This window comes from Nycticebus coucang, chromosome 3 (assembly GCF_027406575.1).
Source record: "Nycticebus coucang isolate mNycCou1 chromosome 3, mNycCou1.pri, whole genome shotgun sequence".
Taxonomy (NCBI): Eukaryota; Metazoa; Chordata; class Mammalia; order Primates; family Lorisidae; genus Nycticebus; species Nycticebus coucang.
Window position 1 is genome coordinate 116943138 of NC_069782.1, and position 21271 is coordinate 116964408.

General features: G+C 41.7%; 1 protein-coding gene across 2 annotated transcripts in view; it reads left to right on the forward strand.

Moving 5' to 3' along the window:
* The first annotated feature begins 354 nt into the window (after positions 1 to 354).
* PAPSS2 (3'-phosphoadenosine 5'-phosphosulfate synthase 2) overlaps positions 355 to 21271 on the forward strand; it is an 88024-nt gene continuing 67107 nt past the window's right edge. For both annotated transcript variants that reach the window (XM_053583191.1, XM_053583192.1), the window contains exon 1: positions 355 to 594. In XM_053583191.1, the coding sequence (XP_053439166.1) occupies positions 568 to 594 (27 nt within the window). In that variant the 5' untranslated portion in view covers positions 355 to 567. The remainder of the gene's footprint in view (positions 595 to 21271) is intronic.

Below are 21271 nucleotides of genomic sequence, written 5' to 3' on the forward strand. Positions count from 1 at the left end.
CAGTGTAGGGGTCAGTAAACACTAAACGTGGTGTCTGTAACGTACATGAGAACCAGCTGCGCAGCGGGGCCCTCTGAGGACCCTGCCAACCAGCCCGGCGGTTTCAAACATCCTTGCCCTTAACCAACTAAGTTCCTGGGTCCAGAGGCTGGCAGACTGCCCGGAAGGGGCCCGGGGGTGCAGTGGGACGCAGCGGACGCTCTAAGACCCTCGGAGGGAGGGGGTGGCGAGAGCGAACTTGACACCGTCGCGCGCGGGCGCGCCAGGCTGCCGCCCAGACCTCAAGGTCTCTCCTGAAACCTGGGCTCGCAGCGCGCGCCGGGAGGGGCCGGGCCGGGGACCCCGCCCAGGCGGTGGCCGGTCCCCGAGGCTGGCGGAGCCGACAGGGCCGAGTGGAGCGCGGCGGGGGGAGGAGGAGGAGAAGGGGGCTGGTCCAGGGGAAGTGCGACGTGTCTGCGGAGCCTTTTTATACCTCCTTCCCGGGAGTTCGGCAGCTACCGCCGCCGCCGCCACCGTGTGTCCTCCGTCTCTGCTCCTAGGTCCCGGGCTCCGCCGCAGCCAGCCAGCATGTCGGGGGTCAAGAAACAGAAGACGGTAGGTTTCGGGGCGCCCGCCTTCCCGGTCCCCTCCGACCGCGCCGCGCCGACCCGCCGGCACGAGGGTCCCACCCTCCCCGGGAAGGAGGGGGCCAAGGCGGCGCGGAATGGGCGCGGGGAGGAGGACGGAGAGAGACCGGAGGAGGGCGGACGGGGACTGGAGGAGGGCGAGGCTCGGCCGGGGCTTCTCGGGGCAGCGTCTCCGGCCGTCCCTCTGCGCCCCTGCGCTCCCTGGGGGTGTCACGCCCGGGAGAGAAGACCTCTTCAGCTTGCAAAGTGGTCTGGCGCCAGAGCCGGGAACAGGGACAGGAAAGTCCCTTCTGACCCGAGAGCGCTTCCCAACCTGCCTGTTCCTCCGTAGGACCCGCGCGAGCCGGCGGAGCTGACTCCGGTTCGGCCAGGTCTGATCCTGGGCGCACGTCAGCCACAGTCGCTGGGGTTTTGTCTGTGGACCCTCTTTGGAGTGGACTTTCATGATAGGCTTTCATAAAGGAAACGGCAATTATCTAATCTAAGTGGAGGAAACTGCATTTCTACCCTGGCGGGATTTAACCCTCGAGCTGGATTCCGCTGCTGTTACGATCTGGTGGCCCCATCCAGGGCAGTACTTGGGGCAGGGTGGGGGCCCTGGGTTTGGTGGAGTGAGATGAGGAGACTCTTCGGGGGAGTAGTTTTATTCAGAATTAGTCTGGGCTGTACTCTTTTTTTTTTTTCTCTCTCTTTTTTTTTTTATTGTTGGGGATTCATTGAGGGTGGGCTGTACTCTTTTTAATGGAAAACATGAGGGCGTGTCAAAAAGAAAAGTTCCTTCCCGTGTAACACATGGGCTCCTATAAACTGTGCATTCTTAAAAATGGCAGCGTATCTATTGTCAGTTATACCCTAGAAAAGCTGAAAAAAGAAAGAAAGAAAAAAAAAAAGGGCAGCAGTAGTCATAGACCCTTAGAGTGGAGAGGAGCCTTCCAGACAGGATTTGGGCTGCCCGGCTATGGCCGGCAAGCCTTGCTTAAGTCCTGCCGCGAATCTGGCTGCTGAAAATTCTTTAACCTCCACACTATATAAGCTCTGTGTGACTGTGGTGGTTACTGAATGGGTTGACCTGTCTCAAATAGTCAGACTGGAGGTGCCCAGTAAATGCCTATTACTATTCTTATCTAGTGTGTGTTGGTGATGGGCTGGAAAGGAGCACAGAGGAGCCACACAGGGGCCGAAGTGTTAACTTGAGCAGCAGGAGAAAGGGTGGGTGGGGGATCTGTGGTTTCAGGGGCCATACAGGACTAGCAGGAGGGTTTGTAAGAAAGTGGCATCTATTTGAGAAGGGATGGAGGAGTCTCCTCACCCTTATCTCTAAGTGAGGAGACTCACAGTATTGTTATATATATATGTGTATGTATCAATCTATCTATCTATATATATATATATTTTTTTTTTTTTGAGACAGTCTTACTCTGTCACCCTGGGTAGAGTGCCATGGTGTCATAGCTCACGGCAACCTCAAACTTTTGGGCTCAAGCAATCCTCTTGCCTTAGCCTCCCCAGTAGCTGGGACTACAGGCGCCCGCCACAGTATCTGGCTAGTTTTTCTATTTTTAATATAAATGAGGTCTGGCACTTGCTCAGGCTGGCCTCAAACTTCTTAGCTCAAACAATCCACCTGCCTCAGCCTCCCAAAGTGCTAGGATTACAGGAGTGAGCCACTGCTCCCGGCCTGTAATATATTTTTTAAATAATGAAAGAATAAAATAATGAAGGAAAATCACTTGTATTTTATTCCCATTTCATTTGATTAATTTCTGTAAAGTCCTAAGCAGCATCTTATAAACAACAAACTTCTATACTAGTAGCTCTTTATATCATTGGGGTTTTGATTCTCACCTCCCTGCTCACATCAATAATGCCTTCTGAGGCTGGGTGTGGTGGCTTTCTGGGAACCCCAGGCAGGATCACTTGAGGAATTGAGACCCCACTTGTACAAAAAAATAGAAAAATTAGCCAGGCATTGTGGTGGGCACCTATAGTCCCAGTTACTCAGGAGGCTAAGGCAGGAGAATTGTTTGAGCCCAGGAGTCTGAGGATGCTGTGAGCTAGAGGTAGGCTGACAGCACTGCACTCTAGATGGGGTAACAGAGTGAGACCCTGTCTCAAAAAAGAAAAAAAAAGAATTCCCTTTTAATTATAAGGTGGTGGTGGGGGGATGGTTGTTGAGCATAAGTAAGAGAGGAAGAAAGGTACCAGTGGTCTCTGCTTTTCATACATTAGTCAATGAGAGCCTGTGTAATGAATGGAAGTTTTGAGAACAGGGACTTTACAGATGGATCACAGGGACTCTGCATGTACAGTTAAAAGTGATGAGAAATTGGAGGGCTGGAAGAGTTTCGTCTTTGTAATTACATATTTTGAAACGTCTTTTTTTTTTAATGTGTGTGTGTTTTATATAGGATTAAATTAACACTTGAAACAGCTAACTGAAACAGGGCTTTCTCTGCATTTTTATTTAGCATTATAGAGTAATAAGCCAGGCACCAATACCAGTTCCCAAAAGGGCCAGATAGGTACGGTTGGTACTGCTTACAGCAAGCCAGCTGTAATGCATATGAAATCTCACAAGCTTTAAATATGAATTCAAAATGTTTTAAAATCTTGCAGGCCAAAGCAAACCCTATCTACATGTATGACTTCTGAACTAATCAATTCTTTGACAAGTAAGTTTTGCTGACCTCGAAAACTAGACTAGGAGTATGGTTGGGCTGAGCTTTTTAGGAACTTTCAGGAATCATTACATTGTTTTCCGCATTGTCAACAGAGAACAGCTAATTCACACAGTGTCACTGCAGTAACTTCAAATATTTGTTGAGCTCCTACTGTGTGCCAGGTGGTGTACTTAGGGCAGGGGGATGCATCTTTTCCAAACTTTTTTGCCCCATGGTCTCTAGGTGAATATATAGTCTTTTGGTTCAGACCACTCCAGAAAGAGTAGTTTTGGTCTGAATGAAAGAGTGTACAATGATTTTCTCATAAACTTGAGAAAGTTATGAGAAGGTAGCACATTCCTTCTATGCTAGACATCCTTGCCATGGAAACCAAAAAAACAGCTAGTAGTCACATCCCTCCCTTCCACCCTTGACTTACCTCCAGCCCCTGGCCACGCTCCCACCACACCCTGTACACACACAGATACCCAGGAGAAGGAGAGAGGCAGACAACCTCCAGTGGACTGGGGAGGAGGGAGGCAAAGGCCAAGGCCTTTCCACTTCTTTCATTTCCTGAATTTGCATTTTTCAAGGCCCATAGACAATGTAGTTATGTTCTGGAGATAACCAATCTAAAAAAATTGACCAGATATTAAATTATTTTCTGAAGGATCAAGTAAGCCAATGATTGGGAAGGAATGAGAAAACTATAAAGTTCTTCAGAGTTGTAAAAGATTATCTACATTGTGATTATTTTTAGAATCCTATAGAATACCAAATTATTTTCCTGGAGGTGACTACTTTTAAAACTATTTAAAGGTGCTACCGAAGGCAAGACATGAATTTTTAGAAACAAGCATTTCTAGAGGCTAAGAGGCTCAGATACTCTGAATTTCTTGTCATCCCCACAGCAGCCCTCATCTCAGGAAACACCCTTATCTCTAGGGGAGGAGAAAGGCCAGGGGCAAGGAACAATTAGAAATGACGTCTGTGGAACATCAGTACTCATATTCTTCCTACCTCTCACCTCTGTTTCAGGCTGTAACCTCTAGCACATAGTTTTCTCATCTGTAAAATGGAGCTAATAATAACTACCCCTTAACAATTGTTGTGAGGAGTAAATAACTCCTAAAACTCGTCTTTCATGGAGTCAGACCCAGAATTAGGGCCCCATGCACTCAGTCACTGTTAATTATTTATTAATCTAAACTGGCAATATGTAAGGAGAAAAAAAGCACAGGTCATACTGTTTTAAAGGCTAAGTAAATGGTAGCCATCAGAATATTTAATAAGGACAAATGAATGTGGAAATTCAGAGGTGATAGTTTAAATCCTTATTGTAAAAAGCTGGACAGGAGACACAGGTTGACAATTAGTGCTGAAGAAGCAAAGTAACCCAACATCAGCAGGTTTTGGGCAACAACTTTGACCAAGAAAATCTTTATGTAAGGTAAACATTGAACTAACGTCTCTCCATCCTTTGGGTGGCTTCAACTGTTTTGAGATCTAACTTAAGACAAGTGTTTCCAGCCTGACGCAGTGGTGCGAGCCTGTAGGCCCAGCTGCTCCCGAGGCTGAGACAGGAGGATGGAGTGAGGCCAGGAGTTCGAGGCTGTGCTGAGGTATGTTTGAGCCTATGAGTAGCCATTGCACTCCAGCCTGGGCGACCTAGAGAGATCCTGTTATAAATAAATAAATAAATAAGTTTTCCAGTTCATACTACCATCATTTATTAGATCATCCATTTGGATTTTAGTAGAGTTGAAGATAATTGTTATTAATTGTGAGTTTTATGTCTCTCTCAGATAGTTATGTTTGTCTTTTATCACTTTTCTGTTAATGCACATGCCCCTGTGGTTTGTTTAGGGGATAATTAGGCTTAGCTAGAGGGGAATGTTTAGGGGATGAGAGTCTGGGAAAGGAATCAGTGATGTCAAGCTCAGTCCTAGGAGACTTCTGTTTATTTCAAAGCCTATCGCTAAATGGTGATGAGCACTCATTAGTTTTTGTGTGCGGAAGTCTTAAGTAAACTCAGAAACTAAAGTAAACAAAGGTACATATAATAGTAGCTCAAATGACCTCTTATCCCCCTGGGTGATGTGTCCATATGACAGCTGAGACAGCATGTATGTCCAGCACCTGGCATAGAGCCCAGCATGGAGTAAGTGCTCCATATTTATTGAAGAGGTGAATGAGTAAATGACTACAGAATTTATTACAGGATGAATTCTCTCTTAGGATCCATATTTTGCTTAGATTCCTCATTCCCCTCATATCTGTCTGTCCTTGTGTGCTTGGTTATTTTTGACTTGGTATTTGTCATTACTGCTGAAAAATTACTTGCAGGGATTCTTGGAGGCTTAGAATGAAAGGCCTTCCCCCGTCCCTACCCCCCATCTTCCCAAAGGATTTGCTTTTGTTTCTGCCAGGTGCCTGGCAGCACTCCTAGTCTGGGACCACTTTAACTTAAATTCACCACTTTTTTTTTAGACCACCCAGGTGATGTGAATTTGGGTTGCAGTTGTGTACACACAGGGCCAGCTTGTGAGAACAAGTTCTCAGGGACCTTTCCTTATACACACTATCTATGCCAAGGCTACTGTCCTTGAGGTCAGTTTGGGTAGGAGGTGGGCTTATTCTGGTTCACTCTTATTTTTAGGGTAGAGCTCCTAGATGCCCAGCTTAATGTGAAGAAGGCCTTTTTATTCTGCCCACTTGGATGGGTTCTGGGCTTTGATTTCTGTTCTACCTTCCCAAATGAGGCTATTGAAATCAGTTCAAATAGGCCCCATAGAGATAAAAGTGCCTCCCTATTTGCTTACCTCTTTGAGTTTCTACTTTTCTCTATTTGCCTGGAAATTTCTTGCTATTTTTTTAAGCCGTTTGCTGTTTATGATTACTTGATTTTATAACCAGCATTTTTAGCTATTTTTAGCTTTTCAATCTGAATAACCAAACCCAATGGCTGAAAATAGAAACCTCTGTCTCTTCTTGATTCCTCTGAATCATTAATGAGTCCTGTTGTCCCTGCACCCTCTCAGACCCGTGCCACTCTCATAAAGGGAGTACTTTATGAACTTCAGTCGGATAGCTAGGCAGAAATATTTAATTTAATGCTTTTTCCCCCCTACAAAGTTGCAATGGCCCAGGTTGGGAGTGTTCACTTTGTTTTGGTGGCCTCTGTCTGCGAGGACAAACTTAGAGATGTGCGTCATCCTCAATATTGGTTCAGTTCAAGTGCATTCCTGTTTGAAAAGCCCTCCAGCTTCAACAACTGTCCTTGCTTCTTCCATGAACTGTTGGTACCCGTAGGTCATTTTCTTGCTCCAGTGTGACTCTGGAGCAGTGGGGGACAGTTGGTGGAGCTAGTTAAGGTCCTTGAGGCTTCCTTGCCACCCCTAGGAGTGTGGGAACCAGACTCCTGCTTTGGTATGAGGACATAAGTACTCTGAGGAGCTCTGAGGACTCTGAGTTCTACCTATGGCTCTTCTCTGAAGTCAGAAGCACACCCCATGTCCTCTGCTTTCAGAGCCATCAAGCCCAGCACCAGGGGCAGGACACTACTCTCTTTTTCAGACTCACACTCGTGAAGCAAAGGGAGCTTCCGTTCTAATAAAGATCAAATAAAGCTTTCCAGGAAGGTATTGGTTTATCATAAGTATTGGATTTGTTACAAATTTGGTCTTCTTGTTCCATCTTCTCCATCTTTTTGATCACTAAATATTTATTTTTCAATTTAAAATAAATTGGTGCAGACAGAAATGTTTTTCTCTTTGTAAAAGAGAAAACTTAAAATATAACTTGCCTCAAAACTGGTCTCAAAACTTCACATATAACTTGCCTCTGATACCACGTGGTGTGTAAAATGGATTCTATCAGTTGACCAGTGTGATATCTGTTAAAATCTTATCAGCATCACATTCTGCATTTGAAATTAACTCGGAATACGGATGGCAGTTGAGTTTGCTGCCATCCGTATTCGCGGAAGTGTGACTGTGACAGAGGCATGACCAACTCAACATGTCTAGCACCAGATAATAACTTCTGACAGTGAAAGTATAGAGCCTCTGTCCTGACCTGTTATAAAGCTCTTTAAAAGCAGTTACATGAATTTATCAAATGCTGCATTATTAATAATGATCATTTCTATTTGCTTTAAATATCTAGTTAACATCTGTTTTCTATGTTTTACTATGAAAAATAATGGTTTTTACCCGCAAGCATCTATATCCAGTCTAATAAAGTAGAAACCTTTGCCTCTTCTTGATTCCTCTGATTCATTACCATGTCCTATCGTCCCTGCACCCTCTCAGGGTAATATCTTTCTATTTTACCCACCAAGCATCTATATCCAGTCTATGGTAAGTACTTTATAAAAGCAATTATGCTGGATGTGTGCTTTTAAAATCATTTGCAGACTTTACTTATCAATTTAAACCACCTACTATAATCTCTGAGATTTTACCCCTATGGGTCATGTTCATTTATACCCATCCCAATTTATTATTACTTTATGACTTTTTCACACCTTCACAATTTTCAGAAAAATCAGCAAGACTTAAGACATTAGTAATGATTTTTACTTTTGTATTCTTGCTAGTGTTAAAAACCTGAATTAATTTTTGGTCCTCTGCTTCATTTTTCTTAAAATCTCTAAAATCCTTTCCTTTTTAGTTCCTGTCAAAAATCCTCACTTACGTATTTATTTACTTTACTCATTCAACAAATATCTGTTGAATAACTAAGCCAGGAATTTTGCTTGTCATAGCTAATAATAAATACAAAAGCCTTATGTTCTTCAATTATAATTGTTTTGTTTTGTTTTGTTTTTAGACAGAGCCTCACTTTGTTACCCTTGGTAGAGTGCTGTGGCATCACAGTTCACAGCAACCCCCAACTCCTGAGCTTAAGCAATTCTCTTGCCTCAGCCTCCCAAGTAGCTGGGGCTACAGGCACCCACCACAACGCCTGGCTTTTTTTTGTTTGTAGTTGTCATTGTTGTTTGGCGAGCCTGGATTGGATTCAAACCTACTACCTCTGGTGTATGTAGCTGGCGCCTTAGCTGCTTGAGCTATAGGCACTGAGCCAACCTCAAAGTCTTGAGCTCAAGCCATCCTCTTGCCTCAGCCTCCTGAGTAACTGGGATACAGGTACCCACCATAATGCCTGGCTAGTTTTTCTATTTTTAGTACAGGCAGGGTCTTGCTCTTACTCAGGCTCATCTGGAACTTCTGAGCACAAGCAATCCACCTGCCTCGACCTCCCAAAGTGCTAGGATTACAGGTGTGAGCCCTGTGCCCAGTTAATTGTAGTTTTTAATTTGTTCAAACTATCTTTAAGACTATTCTAAACAGCATTTCCTTCCTTCTTTCCTTCCTTCCTTCCTTCCATCCTCCTTCCTCTTCTTGATAGAGCCTTACTCTGTCACCCTGGGTAGACTGGTGTGGTGTCACAGCTCACAGCAACCTCAAACTCTTTGGCCCAAGCGATCCTCCTGCCTCAGCCTCCTGAGTAGCTGGGACTACAGGCGCCTGCCACAACGCCTGGCTAGGGGTACTCATTCTTGCTCAGTCTGGCCTCGAACTCCTGAGCAAGTGATCCACCTGCCTCAGTGTCCTAAAGTGCTGGAATTACAGGCATGAGCCACTACTCCAGGCTAAGATTTGCTTTTTCTGGTTGAAGGACTCTACCTGTTACATTGTCAACCTCCTGCCCAGTAAGTCCACCAGTGGCCTTAGGCCAAAAGCAATAAAACTCCCCACGGATTTTTCTTTCATTCTTTTTTTCTACTCAGTTAACTTTTTAAAATTATTTACTCTTTCTTTAGGCTGTCCCACTTTAAAAAATGCATGTACATTTTAAAAAGAGTGGAGTGTTTTACTTCTGGAAGGAAAATGAAGAGCTCACCTTCTTCAAGCCTTTGACCGTACAGTTGACACACGGCGTTTAAGAGTTTGGTCAGGCTCTGTGGCCATCCTCCTGGCTGACGGGTTGGTGATACTACCACTAATCTGGAACGTGATCACCTTGCCATCCACCTAGCACTTTCCTCTTTATTACATGCCTTTGGAAAGTGCCCCTACTTCCTTTACAATACCTTTGCTTCTTCTTTGATTCACTAAGAAATATTTCCATAAATAAATGATCCTTCTAGTTGGTTTTTCAGTAAGTCATGATGACAGTCCAACTTAGCTGTAGCACTTTGTCCTGGTGTTCAAGACATAGAAGAGACCAAAGAACAGTATTTTAAAGGAACTTTACTGTTCTGAAATAGTTTCAATTGGCCAGCCGGTTTCTCTAGAGAAAATTCAACCCATTCCCTCCTTTATGCGGTCTTCCTTAAGTCATCTCAAATGGTTTGTTTGCATCTCCAAGCATCTCAAAAGGAGATGCCAATGATTGCAAAACTATATTAGGTGACAGGGTGGATCAAGTACCGATATACAGCTAAAACCTCAGTTCAGTTTTATTCTTAAATCCATCTGTTTCCATTGCTTCCTAAGTTCTCAAAGGACTGTGAAGTTGATTGCAGTCATCCTGTGGTCCTATCAGGTAAAAATACCTGAGTTGCTGAGTCCCAATAGTCTTTTCCTAAATTCTATGAGTAGGCACAGCTCTTAGGACATTGGGTTACTAATACAACAATGTTTTGAGTAGTTGTATGTGGTATTAGTACTAAAAAAAATAACTAAATCAAGACCGGGCACAGTGGCTCACTCTGGGAGAATGAGGTGGGAGGATCCCTTGAGCTCAGGAGTTCAAGATCAGCCTTAGCAAGAGAAAAACCCTGTCTCTACTTAAAATAGAAAGTTAACTGGGCATTGTGCTGGGCACCTGTAGTCCCAACTACTCAGGAGGCTGAGGTAGGAGGATCTCTTGAACCCAGGAGTGTAAGCTTGGCTGACACCGTAGCTCTCTAGCCTGGATAACAGAGCAGGACTCTGTCTCAAAAAAGAGAACAAATCTAAATCATGACTAAACATTTTTTTTGCATTTATCCCCTGTGTTTAAATTGGACATACAAATAAGAAGAGATCAAAAAAACCCTAGGCTTTAAAATTCCAACTGTGGAATTTGCACATTTATCTGAAGTTTTCTTTTTTAGAACACGTTTTGTTAGAAAAATTCCTATTCTGTTGTGACCTGTTTATTACCAATATTTATTGAGCACTATCCCGTACTTTAACTCATTTAATCTTCACCATCTCATGAAGCAAGTTTGAAAACAAATAGTCAGAAGGGAACTCATTTAACTGAAATTGGTCTTTAGAGAATTACCTGAAGGAGCTAAAATCTTAGCTTCTCTGTAGTTAATAAGTTGTTTATTTCATGGAGGGAATGAGACTTAATGCCAAGTACCCAAAAGACATGGATTAGGGTAACTAGTAATGTATTACTGTTTCATTTGTAAAATATTTTGGCAGCTCTCTACTGCTAATATCTCAAGGTAATAATAATGAATTCTATTTAGAGACATTCGCAGTATTTTTTTCTAAAGAATAAATGGCATAAATTAGCAAATACATGTTATTTCACCATCACATACATTTTCTTCCTTACGATAATACAAGGCGAATAATTGAAAAACAAATTTCCTTTGCTCTCAAACTCAACAAGTATAAGTAACGGTTTTTATTGCTTAGCCTTACTGCCATGCCAGCACTCAGCAAATGTGAACAGAATGACTTATTTCCACTAAAGCAGCTAATACTTGAGCTAAGTTGTAAATATGACTTGTAGATGATAAAAAGGAAACTAGGCCACCAATGTATTTTTTTCATGCAAAAATTTGACCCAACTGAAGGTCCAAGTATAAGGATGTTGGCAACCAGATAATGCTTCCGGTTTCATTTGGCAACAATGAAGTGTGCCTAGAAATCATAGAATTGGAAGAAATGGTATTTGAAGGAAACATTTTGGTGAGTTGTCTTGTTCTATCACATAGGTTAGTGAAGTCCAAGTTTTCAGCAGCCCTGGGCCTAGACCAAGTTTTCAGCAGCCCTAGACCCTCTCAGTGGGAGGTGCTGGAAGTCTTCCCAGGAGACTGTGTGTCAGAAGATGGAACCCATCCTCAACTGAGGAGGGTGGCATTGGCGGATGTATTTCAGGGGTTGAAGGTGAAGGCTTTCACTGCAGAGGGGTCCCATTATCTAAATGAGGAGAATAAGAATGACTGCATGGAAATTGAATCACCGAATCCATGTCTTTATTGCGGGATACACAATTCTGTCAAACAAAATTCTCTGCACAATCAGCCACATGGAGTGAATGGGAAAATCTGGGTCAGCCTTAATACCTGGCTTCTTCAGTTTACTTCTCAGTGCTGGGCCTGAGATCAAAAAAGGCTTTGAAGCATTGCATTACATTGTTAACTCTTGTCAACATAATTAATTCCCGTGGGATTCAGGAAGGCACCTTGTGTATCCCACTGGGTTCCCAAATAGGAGAAGCAAACAAGCCCTGGTCCAGAGTGTCTGTACAGTGAGCTGTTTCACCCTCACTATAACCTAGCAAGGGGTTGGTGTTCTTACCCTCATTTTCAGTTGAGAACTCTGAGGCTTGTTGAGGTTACACAACACGTCTCAGGATACACAGACCTCAGTGGCAGAGCTGGAACACAAATGCCGTGTTTTCAATCATTTTTCTCCCCCCGCCCCCTTCAGTTAATGTTACGGATAATGGATACCATGGTTATGAGAATGAAGAAGAATCTGTTGACATTTATGTTCATTTTGTCTCTGTAGATGCAGATTAACGCAGTGAAGAACTGAAAAAAAAAAATGATGCGGTTGCTTTTGAAAGTGATTTGCCTCAGGGGCTTTTTGGAATGTTGTATAATCTTTAGAAGATGTGGATTTTAGCAAATACCATTAAAAAGCAATACATGTGAGTTTGGTTTCAGGAACAGTAGTCTTTGGAATCAAACCCAACATTTCACCTTAAGAATACAAGGCTTCAGTGTTCTAGTGGGTGAATGCATGCACTCAAGAAGAAGTGTCCTTAGAAATAATTGCAGTGACTTACACGTAACTCTAGACCCTGCCTTGTTCATTATGTGAGTGCCGGACAGTTGAGCATTCATGAGTTACAAGTTCCCAAAGCCCCGACAGCTAAGGGCCTGATCTCTGGATGTACTAGAGGTTTCAGCAGCATTTCCACAGCTGAGTACAGAATTTTAATCTCTCATGGTTTAAGGAGCCTGTGTCATACACACAGCCTCATTACCAGAACCAGTTGGGAAAGAATATTAAGAAATGACATGGCAACCAAGCACAGCCCTGCAGTGGACCACCACCAGGGCTAGCATGAGGAGGGGCGGCTGAGACCCCTGTCGACCACTCTGTGGATTAAAGCGTTTTCTGAAGGCAGTCTCCCTTTGCAGGAGGCTCGATTTGATGTGTGCCACCTCCCTGGGTTATAGTGGAGTTCCTCTGGGTATGCGTAATGCCTTTCATTATGTTCTTTAAGACTCATTCATATTGTCCCATTAGTATAGTAGCTCTCTGTGACGGGTAGCTAGAAGTCCTACAAGTCATAGATGGAGACACTGCAGTAAAGAGATGACGTAAAACCCTACAGTCTTCTTGTGAGCCAATATAACAGTAGGGACAACCCAACTTTGCAAGTTCAGCAGCCTCATCCTACGTTTTGTCTGTTGAGAACAGACGCAGGCTCAGAGACATCTGAATGATACTTGGAATGAAAGGTTTTTTCCCTTAGGATTGCACCAAGTTGAATGTGTGCTGTGCACCATGAGGTGACCTTATTTTCATTGGGAGGTCTAGTGCTGGAAATGCTATAACATGCAAATTAAGTGACTTCGCTAATTGTAAATATTTTTATTTTTCTAAAAAGTTAATGCATGATCCTCGTAATAGAGAGAGTTGTACATTCAAGTTTTTCGTGTGTGTGTGTTTGTGCACATGTGTGTGTCTTAATAAGGACACTGGGCACTAAAATAATTTCTTGCCACTACTTTGTCCTGGATTGCTTTCTTATTTCCATGGAACATAAAAATTCTGAATGGGCTGGGCCCAGTGGCTCACACCTGTAATTCTAGCACTTGGGAGGCCGAGGCATGTGGATTGCCTGAGCTCATGGGTTGGAGAGCAGCCTGAGCCAGAGTGAGACCTCGTCTTGAAAAATAGCTGGGTGTTGTGGCGGGTGCCTGTGGTCTCAGCTACTTGGGAGGCTGAGGCAAGAGAATCACTTGAGCCCAAGAGTTTGAGGTTGAGTCCATGGCACTCTGCCAAGGACGACAAAGTGAAACTCTGTCTCAACAACAACAAAAAAAATCTGAAGACATGTCTGTCTACATGTCATCCTGGCTGGCTTTGTGTATAGTTGCAGATAAAATGTACAAAGAGGCTTGGTTCCCATAGCTCAGTGAGTAGGGCGCTGGCCACATACACTGAGGCTGGCTGGTTGGGCCTGCTAAACAACAATGACAACTGTAACCAAAAAATAGCTGAGCACTGTGGCGGGCACCTGGGAGGCTAAGGCAAGAGAATCACTTAAGCCCAAGAATTTGAGGTTGCTGTAAACTGTGACGCTGTGGCACTCTACCGAGGGCGACGTAATGAGACTCTTGTCTCAAAAAAAAAAAAAAAAAAAAGAAAGAAAGAAAAAAAAGTGTAGAAAGAGTTACTACATAAAAAGAAGTTGATATAGCAGAAGCTTGAGCAAAGAGAAGAAAACAAAGTCTTAATGAGGTTATCTTTGAAGAAAACTTGGTCCTGTATACCAGGGATTTGCAAATTACACTGTGTGAGCCAAACCTGATTGCCTGCCTGTTTTTGTAAGCCTATAAGCTAAGAATGGTTTTCATATTTTTCTAATTTTTAACTTTTTCTTTTCTTTTCCCTTCCTTCCCTCCCTCCCTCCATCTTTCCCTCCTTTCCTTCCCTCTTTCCTTTGTACTTGGTGTTACTCTGTTGCCCAGGCTAGAATGTAGTGCTATGATCCTAGCTTATTGTAACCTCGAACTTCTGGGCTCGAGTGATCTTCTTACCTCAGCCTCCTGACTAAGTATGTCTACTACCATGCCTGGCTAATTCTTTTAAGTTTTTGTGGAGACAGGATTTCCCTATATTGTCCGAGCTGCTTTGAACTCCTGGCCTCAAGTTATCCTCCAGCCTCAGCTTCCTGAAGGGCTGGGATTACAAGTGTGAGCTACCACTCCTAGCTGGCTTTTACATTTTTAAAAGCGTGTGGGAAAAAAAAAATCAAAGGAAGAATTTTATTTCATGACATGAGAGAAGTATATGAAACTGAAATTTCAGTGTCTATAAATAAAGCTTATTGAAACGCATGATGCCCATTCATTTACACACCAAAACTCAAATTTCAGTGTCTATAAGTAAAGCTTATTGAAATACATGATGCCCATTCATTTACACACACACTTTCATAGCAGGGATGGGTATTTTCGACAGAGACCATGTGTCCTGCAAAGCTGAAGATGTTGAGGGCGGCGCCTGTGGCTCAGTTGGTAAGGCGCCGGCCCCATATACCGAGGGTGACGGGTTCAAACCCGGCCCCGGCCAAACTGCAACCAAAAAATAGCTGGGCGTTGTGGTGGGCGCCTGTAGTCCCAGCTACTTGGGAGGCTGAGGCAGGAGAATCGCTTGGGCCCAGGAGTTGGAGGTTGCTGTGAGTTGTGTGAGGCCACAGCACTCTACCGAGGGCCATAAAGTGAGACTCTGTCTCTACAAAAAAAAAAAAAAAAAAGCTGAAGATGTTGAGTATCTGACCAGTTAAAAAAAACCTGCCACTTCCCGGTGCAGACAGTGGGGACCAGTGTTCAGTTCTAAGTCCTTTATGCCAGTGACCTGTCAACATGTCACTCTATGCATCTGAATTGAGAGGTCTGAGTCCTACCTGTGCACTTCATGAGTCCTATTGAATTGTTTGGTATATTGCCATTGTTTTGTTTTTTTTTTTTTAAAAAAAACTTTATTTTTTTAAAAAGTTCTGTGGAACTCATGATTGTGTCTACTGTAATGATATTATTGAGTTATTGTTTATTAATTGCAACATTCTCTTTATAGAGATCTGTGGGATTATTTTTATAAACTATTCTCTTCATAAAGATCCATGGGGAATGTTTCTGTGTAGTGTTAGTACCAGAAGGGTTATATTCTTCTGAGTTTCTTTCTGTTTTTTTTGGTATAATCCCTTTGGAAATCTGTGATTGTCCAAGTTGTTCCCCTTGAGCTGCCTACCGGAAAGCTCAGAAACGGATGTTTGGTTTGCTTTTATTCTTTGCACTCTCTTCAATGCTTAATACCATTTCATTTTAAACCCCTAGTTTGTTTCTCTTTTCTTTTTTTCATCCTCGTGATTTGGGAGCTTTCGCTATGCTTTATGTATCGTCTAAGTCACTGGCCATTTTTAAGAACTTTGCAGAACATTTAAAAATACAGACCATCGGCTCGGCGTCTGTAGCTCAGTGGCTAGGGCACCAGCCACATACCCGGGAGCTGGAGGGTTTCGAACCCAGCCCAGGCCCGCCAAACAACAATGACAACTACAACCAAAAAATATCTGGGTGTCGTGGCAGGCGCCTGTAGTCCCAGCTACTTGGGAGGCTGAGGCAAGAGAATCGCTTAAGCCCAAGAGTTGGAGGTTGCTGTGAACTGTGACGCCGTGGCACTCTACCAAGGGCAACAAAGTAAGGTTCTGTCTCAAAAAAAAAAAAAAAAAAAATGTGTTCTTTATTAGCACAAAATTAAGATCTATAAAAATTTCTGGAAAATTAAGATTTCAGCTGTCTATCTGGACAGCTAGATCTTATTATTTAATGTTGCTAAAGAAGCATATTTATTACTATGCAATAATTTTTAAAAGCCATTTTGATAACTATAATCCTTTGTTTTTCTTTGCAATCCTTTGTATTTTATGTATTTAAAACTTTTTCTGGCTGACTGTGGTTGATTGATGCCTGTAATCTTAGCACTTTGGGAGGCTGTGGTGGGTAAAGGGTTTGAGATCAGGGGATCAAGATCAGCCCAGGTAACATAGTGAGACGTCATCTCTACAAAAAATTAGCCGGGCGTGGTGATGTACACCTATAGTGCCAACTACAGGTGCCTAAGACAGAAGGATCACTTGAGCCCAGGAGTTTGAGGTTGCAGTCAGCTATGACAACACCACTGCACTCTAGCCTGGGCAATAAAAACAGCAAGACTCTGTCACACAACAACAGAAATTCCTGAGAAGGAGTCCATAGGCTATGATAAGGGTTCTTGTTTCCAAAAAAAGGATGAGAAACCTCTGCACAAGGGTGCACCCACATGCTCACATGCACGCACAGACGTAGACATGGACAAATAGTTTTCACATATGGATTCAGAGACTCCCCTCAAAAGACCCACATCCAGGATCTTCAGTTTAAGAACCTATGCCCTATTGACTAAACTTTGAGATATCAGGCCATATTTTATTTTGTTATTTTTAAAAATTTTTTTTAATCAGAGTTCACTTTCTTGCCCTTGGTAGAGTGCTGTGACGTCATAGCTCACAGCAACCTCAAACTCTTGGGCTCAGGGATCCTCCTGCCTCAGCCTCCCAAGTAGCTGGAACTATAGGTACCCACCACAACCACCCGCCCCCCAGTAGTTTTTCTATTTTTAGAGCAATGCGGTTTTACCCTTGCTTAGGCTGGTCTCGAACTCCTGAGTTCAAGCAATCCATCCGCCTCTTCTTCCCAGAGTGCTAGGATTACAGGCATGCGCCACTGCACAAGCCATTTTTTTTTTTATTTTTTAAAATCCCATTCAAATGGAACCCCTTCTAGGAATTGGCTTCCGACACCCTCTTAGTCATAGCATTGGTCCTAGTTGTTAATTTTTAGTATTCTCTCTTTCTTCCATGAAATAAGACGTGTATAATATGTTTACAAAATAATTCTCTTGGTTCACACCCTATCAACTCTTGATATTTTTCAGTGAGAAATTAAATAAAACCATACCTATTTATGATCTTTGAATTATTTGAGAGATTTGAGTGACTGGATTTCAAAACTTGATATGTATGTATCTCATAAATTTGGAATTGGGTGGAAGTGCAAATGCTACCACAGGTTAGTCACATAATACCGTTCACGTTCTTCAGTCTGCTGCAGTTTCTACTAAGTCAAGTTCAGTTATAATTCATGTAGAGAGAAGGTTCATTTGAGAATGTCATTTTCTGCTAATACGTATGTATAGAAAGTTGCTGATTACAACCCACAGAATCACCAGGAAATAAAAGATCATTGTTTTGTTTTGTTTTATTAAAAAAAAAAAAAGAAAGAAAGAAAGTCGCTGATTAGAATTGGCTCACACCTGCCTGAATTTTAGGCTTTCTTGTGTTCCCCTCATTACCTTGGCATTCTGAATGCTTCTTTTAATTTAGTGAGATCTGAATGGAACCTTAGAGATCATGTAATCTAGTATTTCTCAACCCTAATGAGTTTCACAAAATATTGATTCCTGGACTCCACGCCCAGAGAATCTGATTGTATTAGGTGGCTGGCTCTGAGGTTTCCTATTTCAGCCAGGCTTGAGAAGCATGCTAGCCTAATTCCTGCACCACACAAACAGGAGCAATGTGACATGCCCGAGGGCCATCAGCTATATTCCTCTACTTTAGAATGCTATGTGCCCTTTCCAGATTAAAAAAAAAAAAAAAGAAAGAAAAAGTAAGGCCCCATTCCAGCTACTGTAGACTTCTGTGATCACCACATTCCTGGTGGAATATTTACAATGAAATATTCCCACTGGAACATTTAAAAGCTTGCTACCCTTGTTCTGTTTTACTATGACCTAATGAGAAGACAGCTTTCTGGAAAAACCTGGAGATCATTCTTCCTTAGCTATTCTCAACTATGGTGACTATCTCTGGAAATCTGCCCCATTCCCACGTCACACTACAGGACTAGCTTAAGAAAGTAGTTTGTACTTCTTCAGAATGGAAGTTTCCAGACCTCACTGTTGAACATTGTACAGACTAATACATCTAAAAGAATTCCCTTGTCATAGTTGATGAACCAGAGTATTAAAGACCCACATGGAAAGGACCCTCAAAAAAGAGACCCGCTTGTCTTTTGTGAATTATCATTGTAATTCTAGCATTTCTGCAAGAAATACATTAGTGGACAGATATAGACCCAGTTATACATTTCATATCTTCCACATAAAACTTAGAATGAATCAATTAGTTCATAATCTTTGTGCCATAATCCACCCAAGCTAATAGATTTATTGACTTGATTCATCTGATCATGAATTTTGACCAACTTTATCTCATTTGGTTTAATCAATATGTTGTCTTATATAACATTTATTTTCACAGATATCATTTTATTAATGCAGTAAATAAAAGGCAGATATTTAACACAGACAGGCTTAAAAAGATTAGATGACTAAAACTAAAGATAATGGAAAAAAAATTTTTTTTATTGCTTGGGATTCATTGAGGGTACAAAGAATTAGGTCACACTGATTGCATTTATTAGGTAAAGTTCCTCTTGATAATTGTGCCCCACCCCTAAGAAGTGCTGTACACCATTTCTTCTCATCCCCGTCCCTCCTCCCCTCTCCCTGCTCCCTCGTTCCCCTACCCCACCCCTTGTATTACCTCCTCTACTGCCTTCATATCAGAATTGAGTACATTAGATTCTTGCTTCTTCATTCCTGTGATGCTTTACTAAGAAGAATGCATTCCACCTCCATCCAGGTTAATACAAAAGATGTAAAGTCTCCATCTTTTTGAGTGGCTGAATAGTATTCCATGGTATACATATACCACAGCTTCTTAATCCGTGCCTGGGTTGGTGGGCATTTAGGCTGTTTCCATATTTTGGCAATTGCAAATTGAGCTGCTATAAATAGTCTAATGCAAATATCCTTATGATAAAAGGATTTTTTTTTTTCTTCTGGGTAGATGCCTAGTAATGGGATTGCTGGATCAAATGGGAGGTCTAATTTGAATTCTTTGAGGATTCTCCATACTTCCCTCCAAAAAGGTTGTATTAGTGAATGTGCATTCCTACCAGTAGTGTAAAAGTGATAATGGAAACTCTTAATGACAGGTTTTATGATTTATAGTTATCCTCCCCACTTTTTTTTTAAAGGACAGCAGCTTTGTTTCCCTCCTTTTTCCCTTCAATATTATTTGGAAGTGAATTTGGTTGTAACTATTTGGAAAGCTGTATACCTGGACATTTCAAAGCTAAACTAAATGTAGATTTTTCCCTTTCCCTTTAATTCTCCTGTATAATTATAGGATGGAAAAGAAATTTCAGGAGAATTTGGGACCAAAAATGACACAGCCCAAGCAGTTTGGCATCTAGTAACCAGGGTGGGTATAAAGGAAGAGGAAATTATACACCAAGCTCTCTCATCAGCCCTCTGTAGAAGTAGCGTGAAGAGCTAAGGAAGCCATCCTCTAAAGAAGCTCTGTGTACCTCTTTTGAATCATCTTCGATTTCTTAGGCAATGTAATTTCAAATATTTTTTGCAGTAAAAGCCTTTTATCAACTTGCAGCTGAAGAGCTATCCACTCTCTCTTTATTGGTTAACAGCACTCACTATATGAGGTTTATATGTGTGTGTGTGGACTGTACTTTGAACCCTTCCATATCTGAGATCAGAAGTCAGTACTTGCCAAATAATGGAGATTAAAAAAATATGATTACATAGTTAAATAAATAATCTTTTAAAAGAGATATATGCTTAGCCTTGTGAATAAAGTTAAGGACTTTAATGTGGATTTTAAAAAGGAAAGGTTTGATGGAGCAAAGATTACAAGAAGAAAACACGGATCTTTTATAATCTCAGAATGGTGAAGTCCTTTATAAGGGTGACACAAACTCAGATATTACAAAAATGTTTTTAATTATACATTTTTTAAGTTACATTCTAACACATTTTCAAAATTAAAACATGTCAAAAGGCAAACAACTTGGGAGAAAATTTTAACTCATGGAAGATATGGGACTGTTTTCTAAAATATGTAGAGTTCCTGCAAATCAATATTATAAAAACCAACAATTTATTAGCCAGGCATGTTGTCAGGCAACTGTAGTCCCAGCTTCTTGGGAGGCTGAGGAAAGAAGATCTCTTGAGCTCATGAGTTTGAAGTTGCTGTGAGCTATCATGCATTCTATCTGGGGTGACAGAGTGAGACTCTGCCTCAAAAACAAACAAACAAGTCAATAGAAAAATACGAGAATGAATATGAAATTTCACAGAAAAAGGAAATATAAATGGCTCTCAAACATATGAAAAATTTTCATTCTCATTCCTTATAAGGAATGCAAGTTAAACATATGAGATTTATTTTTCACCTTATCAGACTGGCATAGTTAAAAATTGTAGCCAAAATGCCGTGTTGGCCAAGGTATGAGGGTGAGCAGGCACTCCCATACATTGCTAGCAGAGATGTGTATTAGTTTGCCTCCATAGAGGATGTTTGGAAATAACTGTTGAAACTAAAATTAAAATCAGCATATTTTTTGAGCTAACAATTCAAATTCTAGCGATATTTTTTCCTATGGAGATCTTGCAAATGGGTACGATGTTCATGCAGGGATATTCTTGGGATCATTTAGTAACAAAAAATTGGAAGCAACCTAAATATCAATCAATAGAAGGATTATTTAAGTAGTATTCTATACTACTTATTGGCAACTGTAAAAGAATATTGTGGTATCCCTTCAATGTATCAACATGGAAAGGCTCTCCAAGCATTTTGTAAAGCAAAAGAGGCATACTGCCAAACAGTGCCTATAGTCTGGTAACAAGTGGGAGAAAAAAAAGAGGTAGAAATGTATGTTTATAAATGCTTAGAATATGTCTAGAAGGATACATAGTAAACTAATAGAATCACTGCCTCTAGCCAAGAGAATTGAGTAAGAGATTTACTTTTCAAAAACAAAATTTTAAAAATATATACATAATGTATATAGTCAAGAACTGGGAAGGGTCTGAAATTTTATCC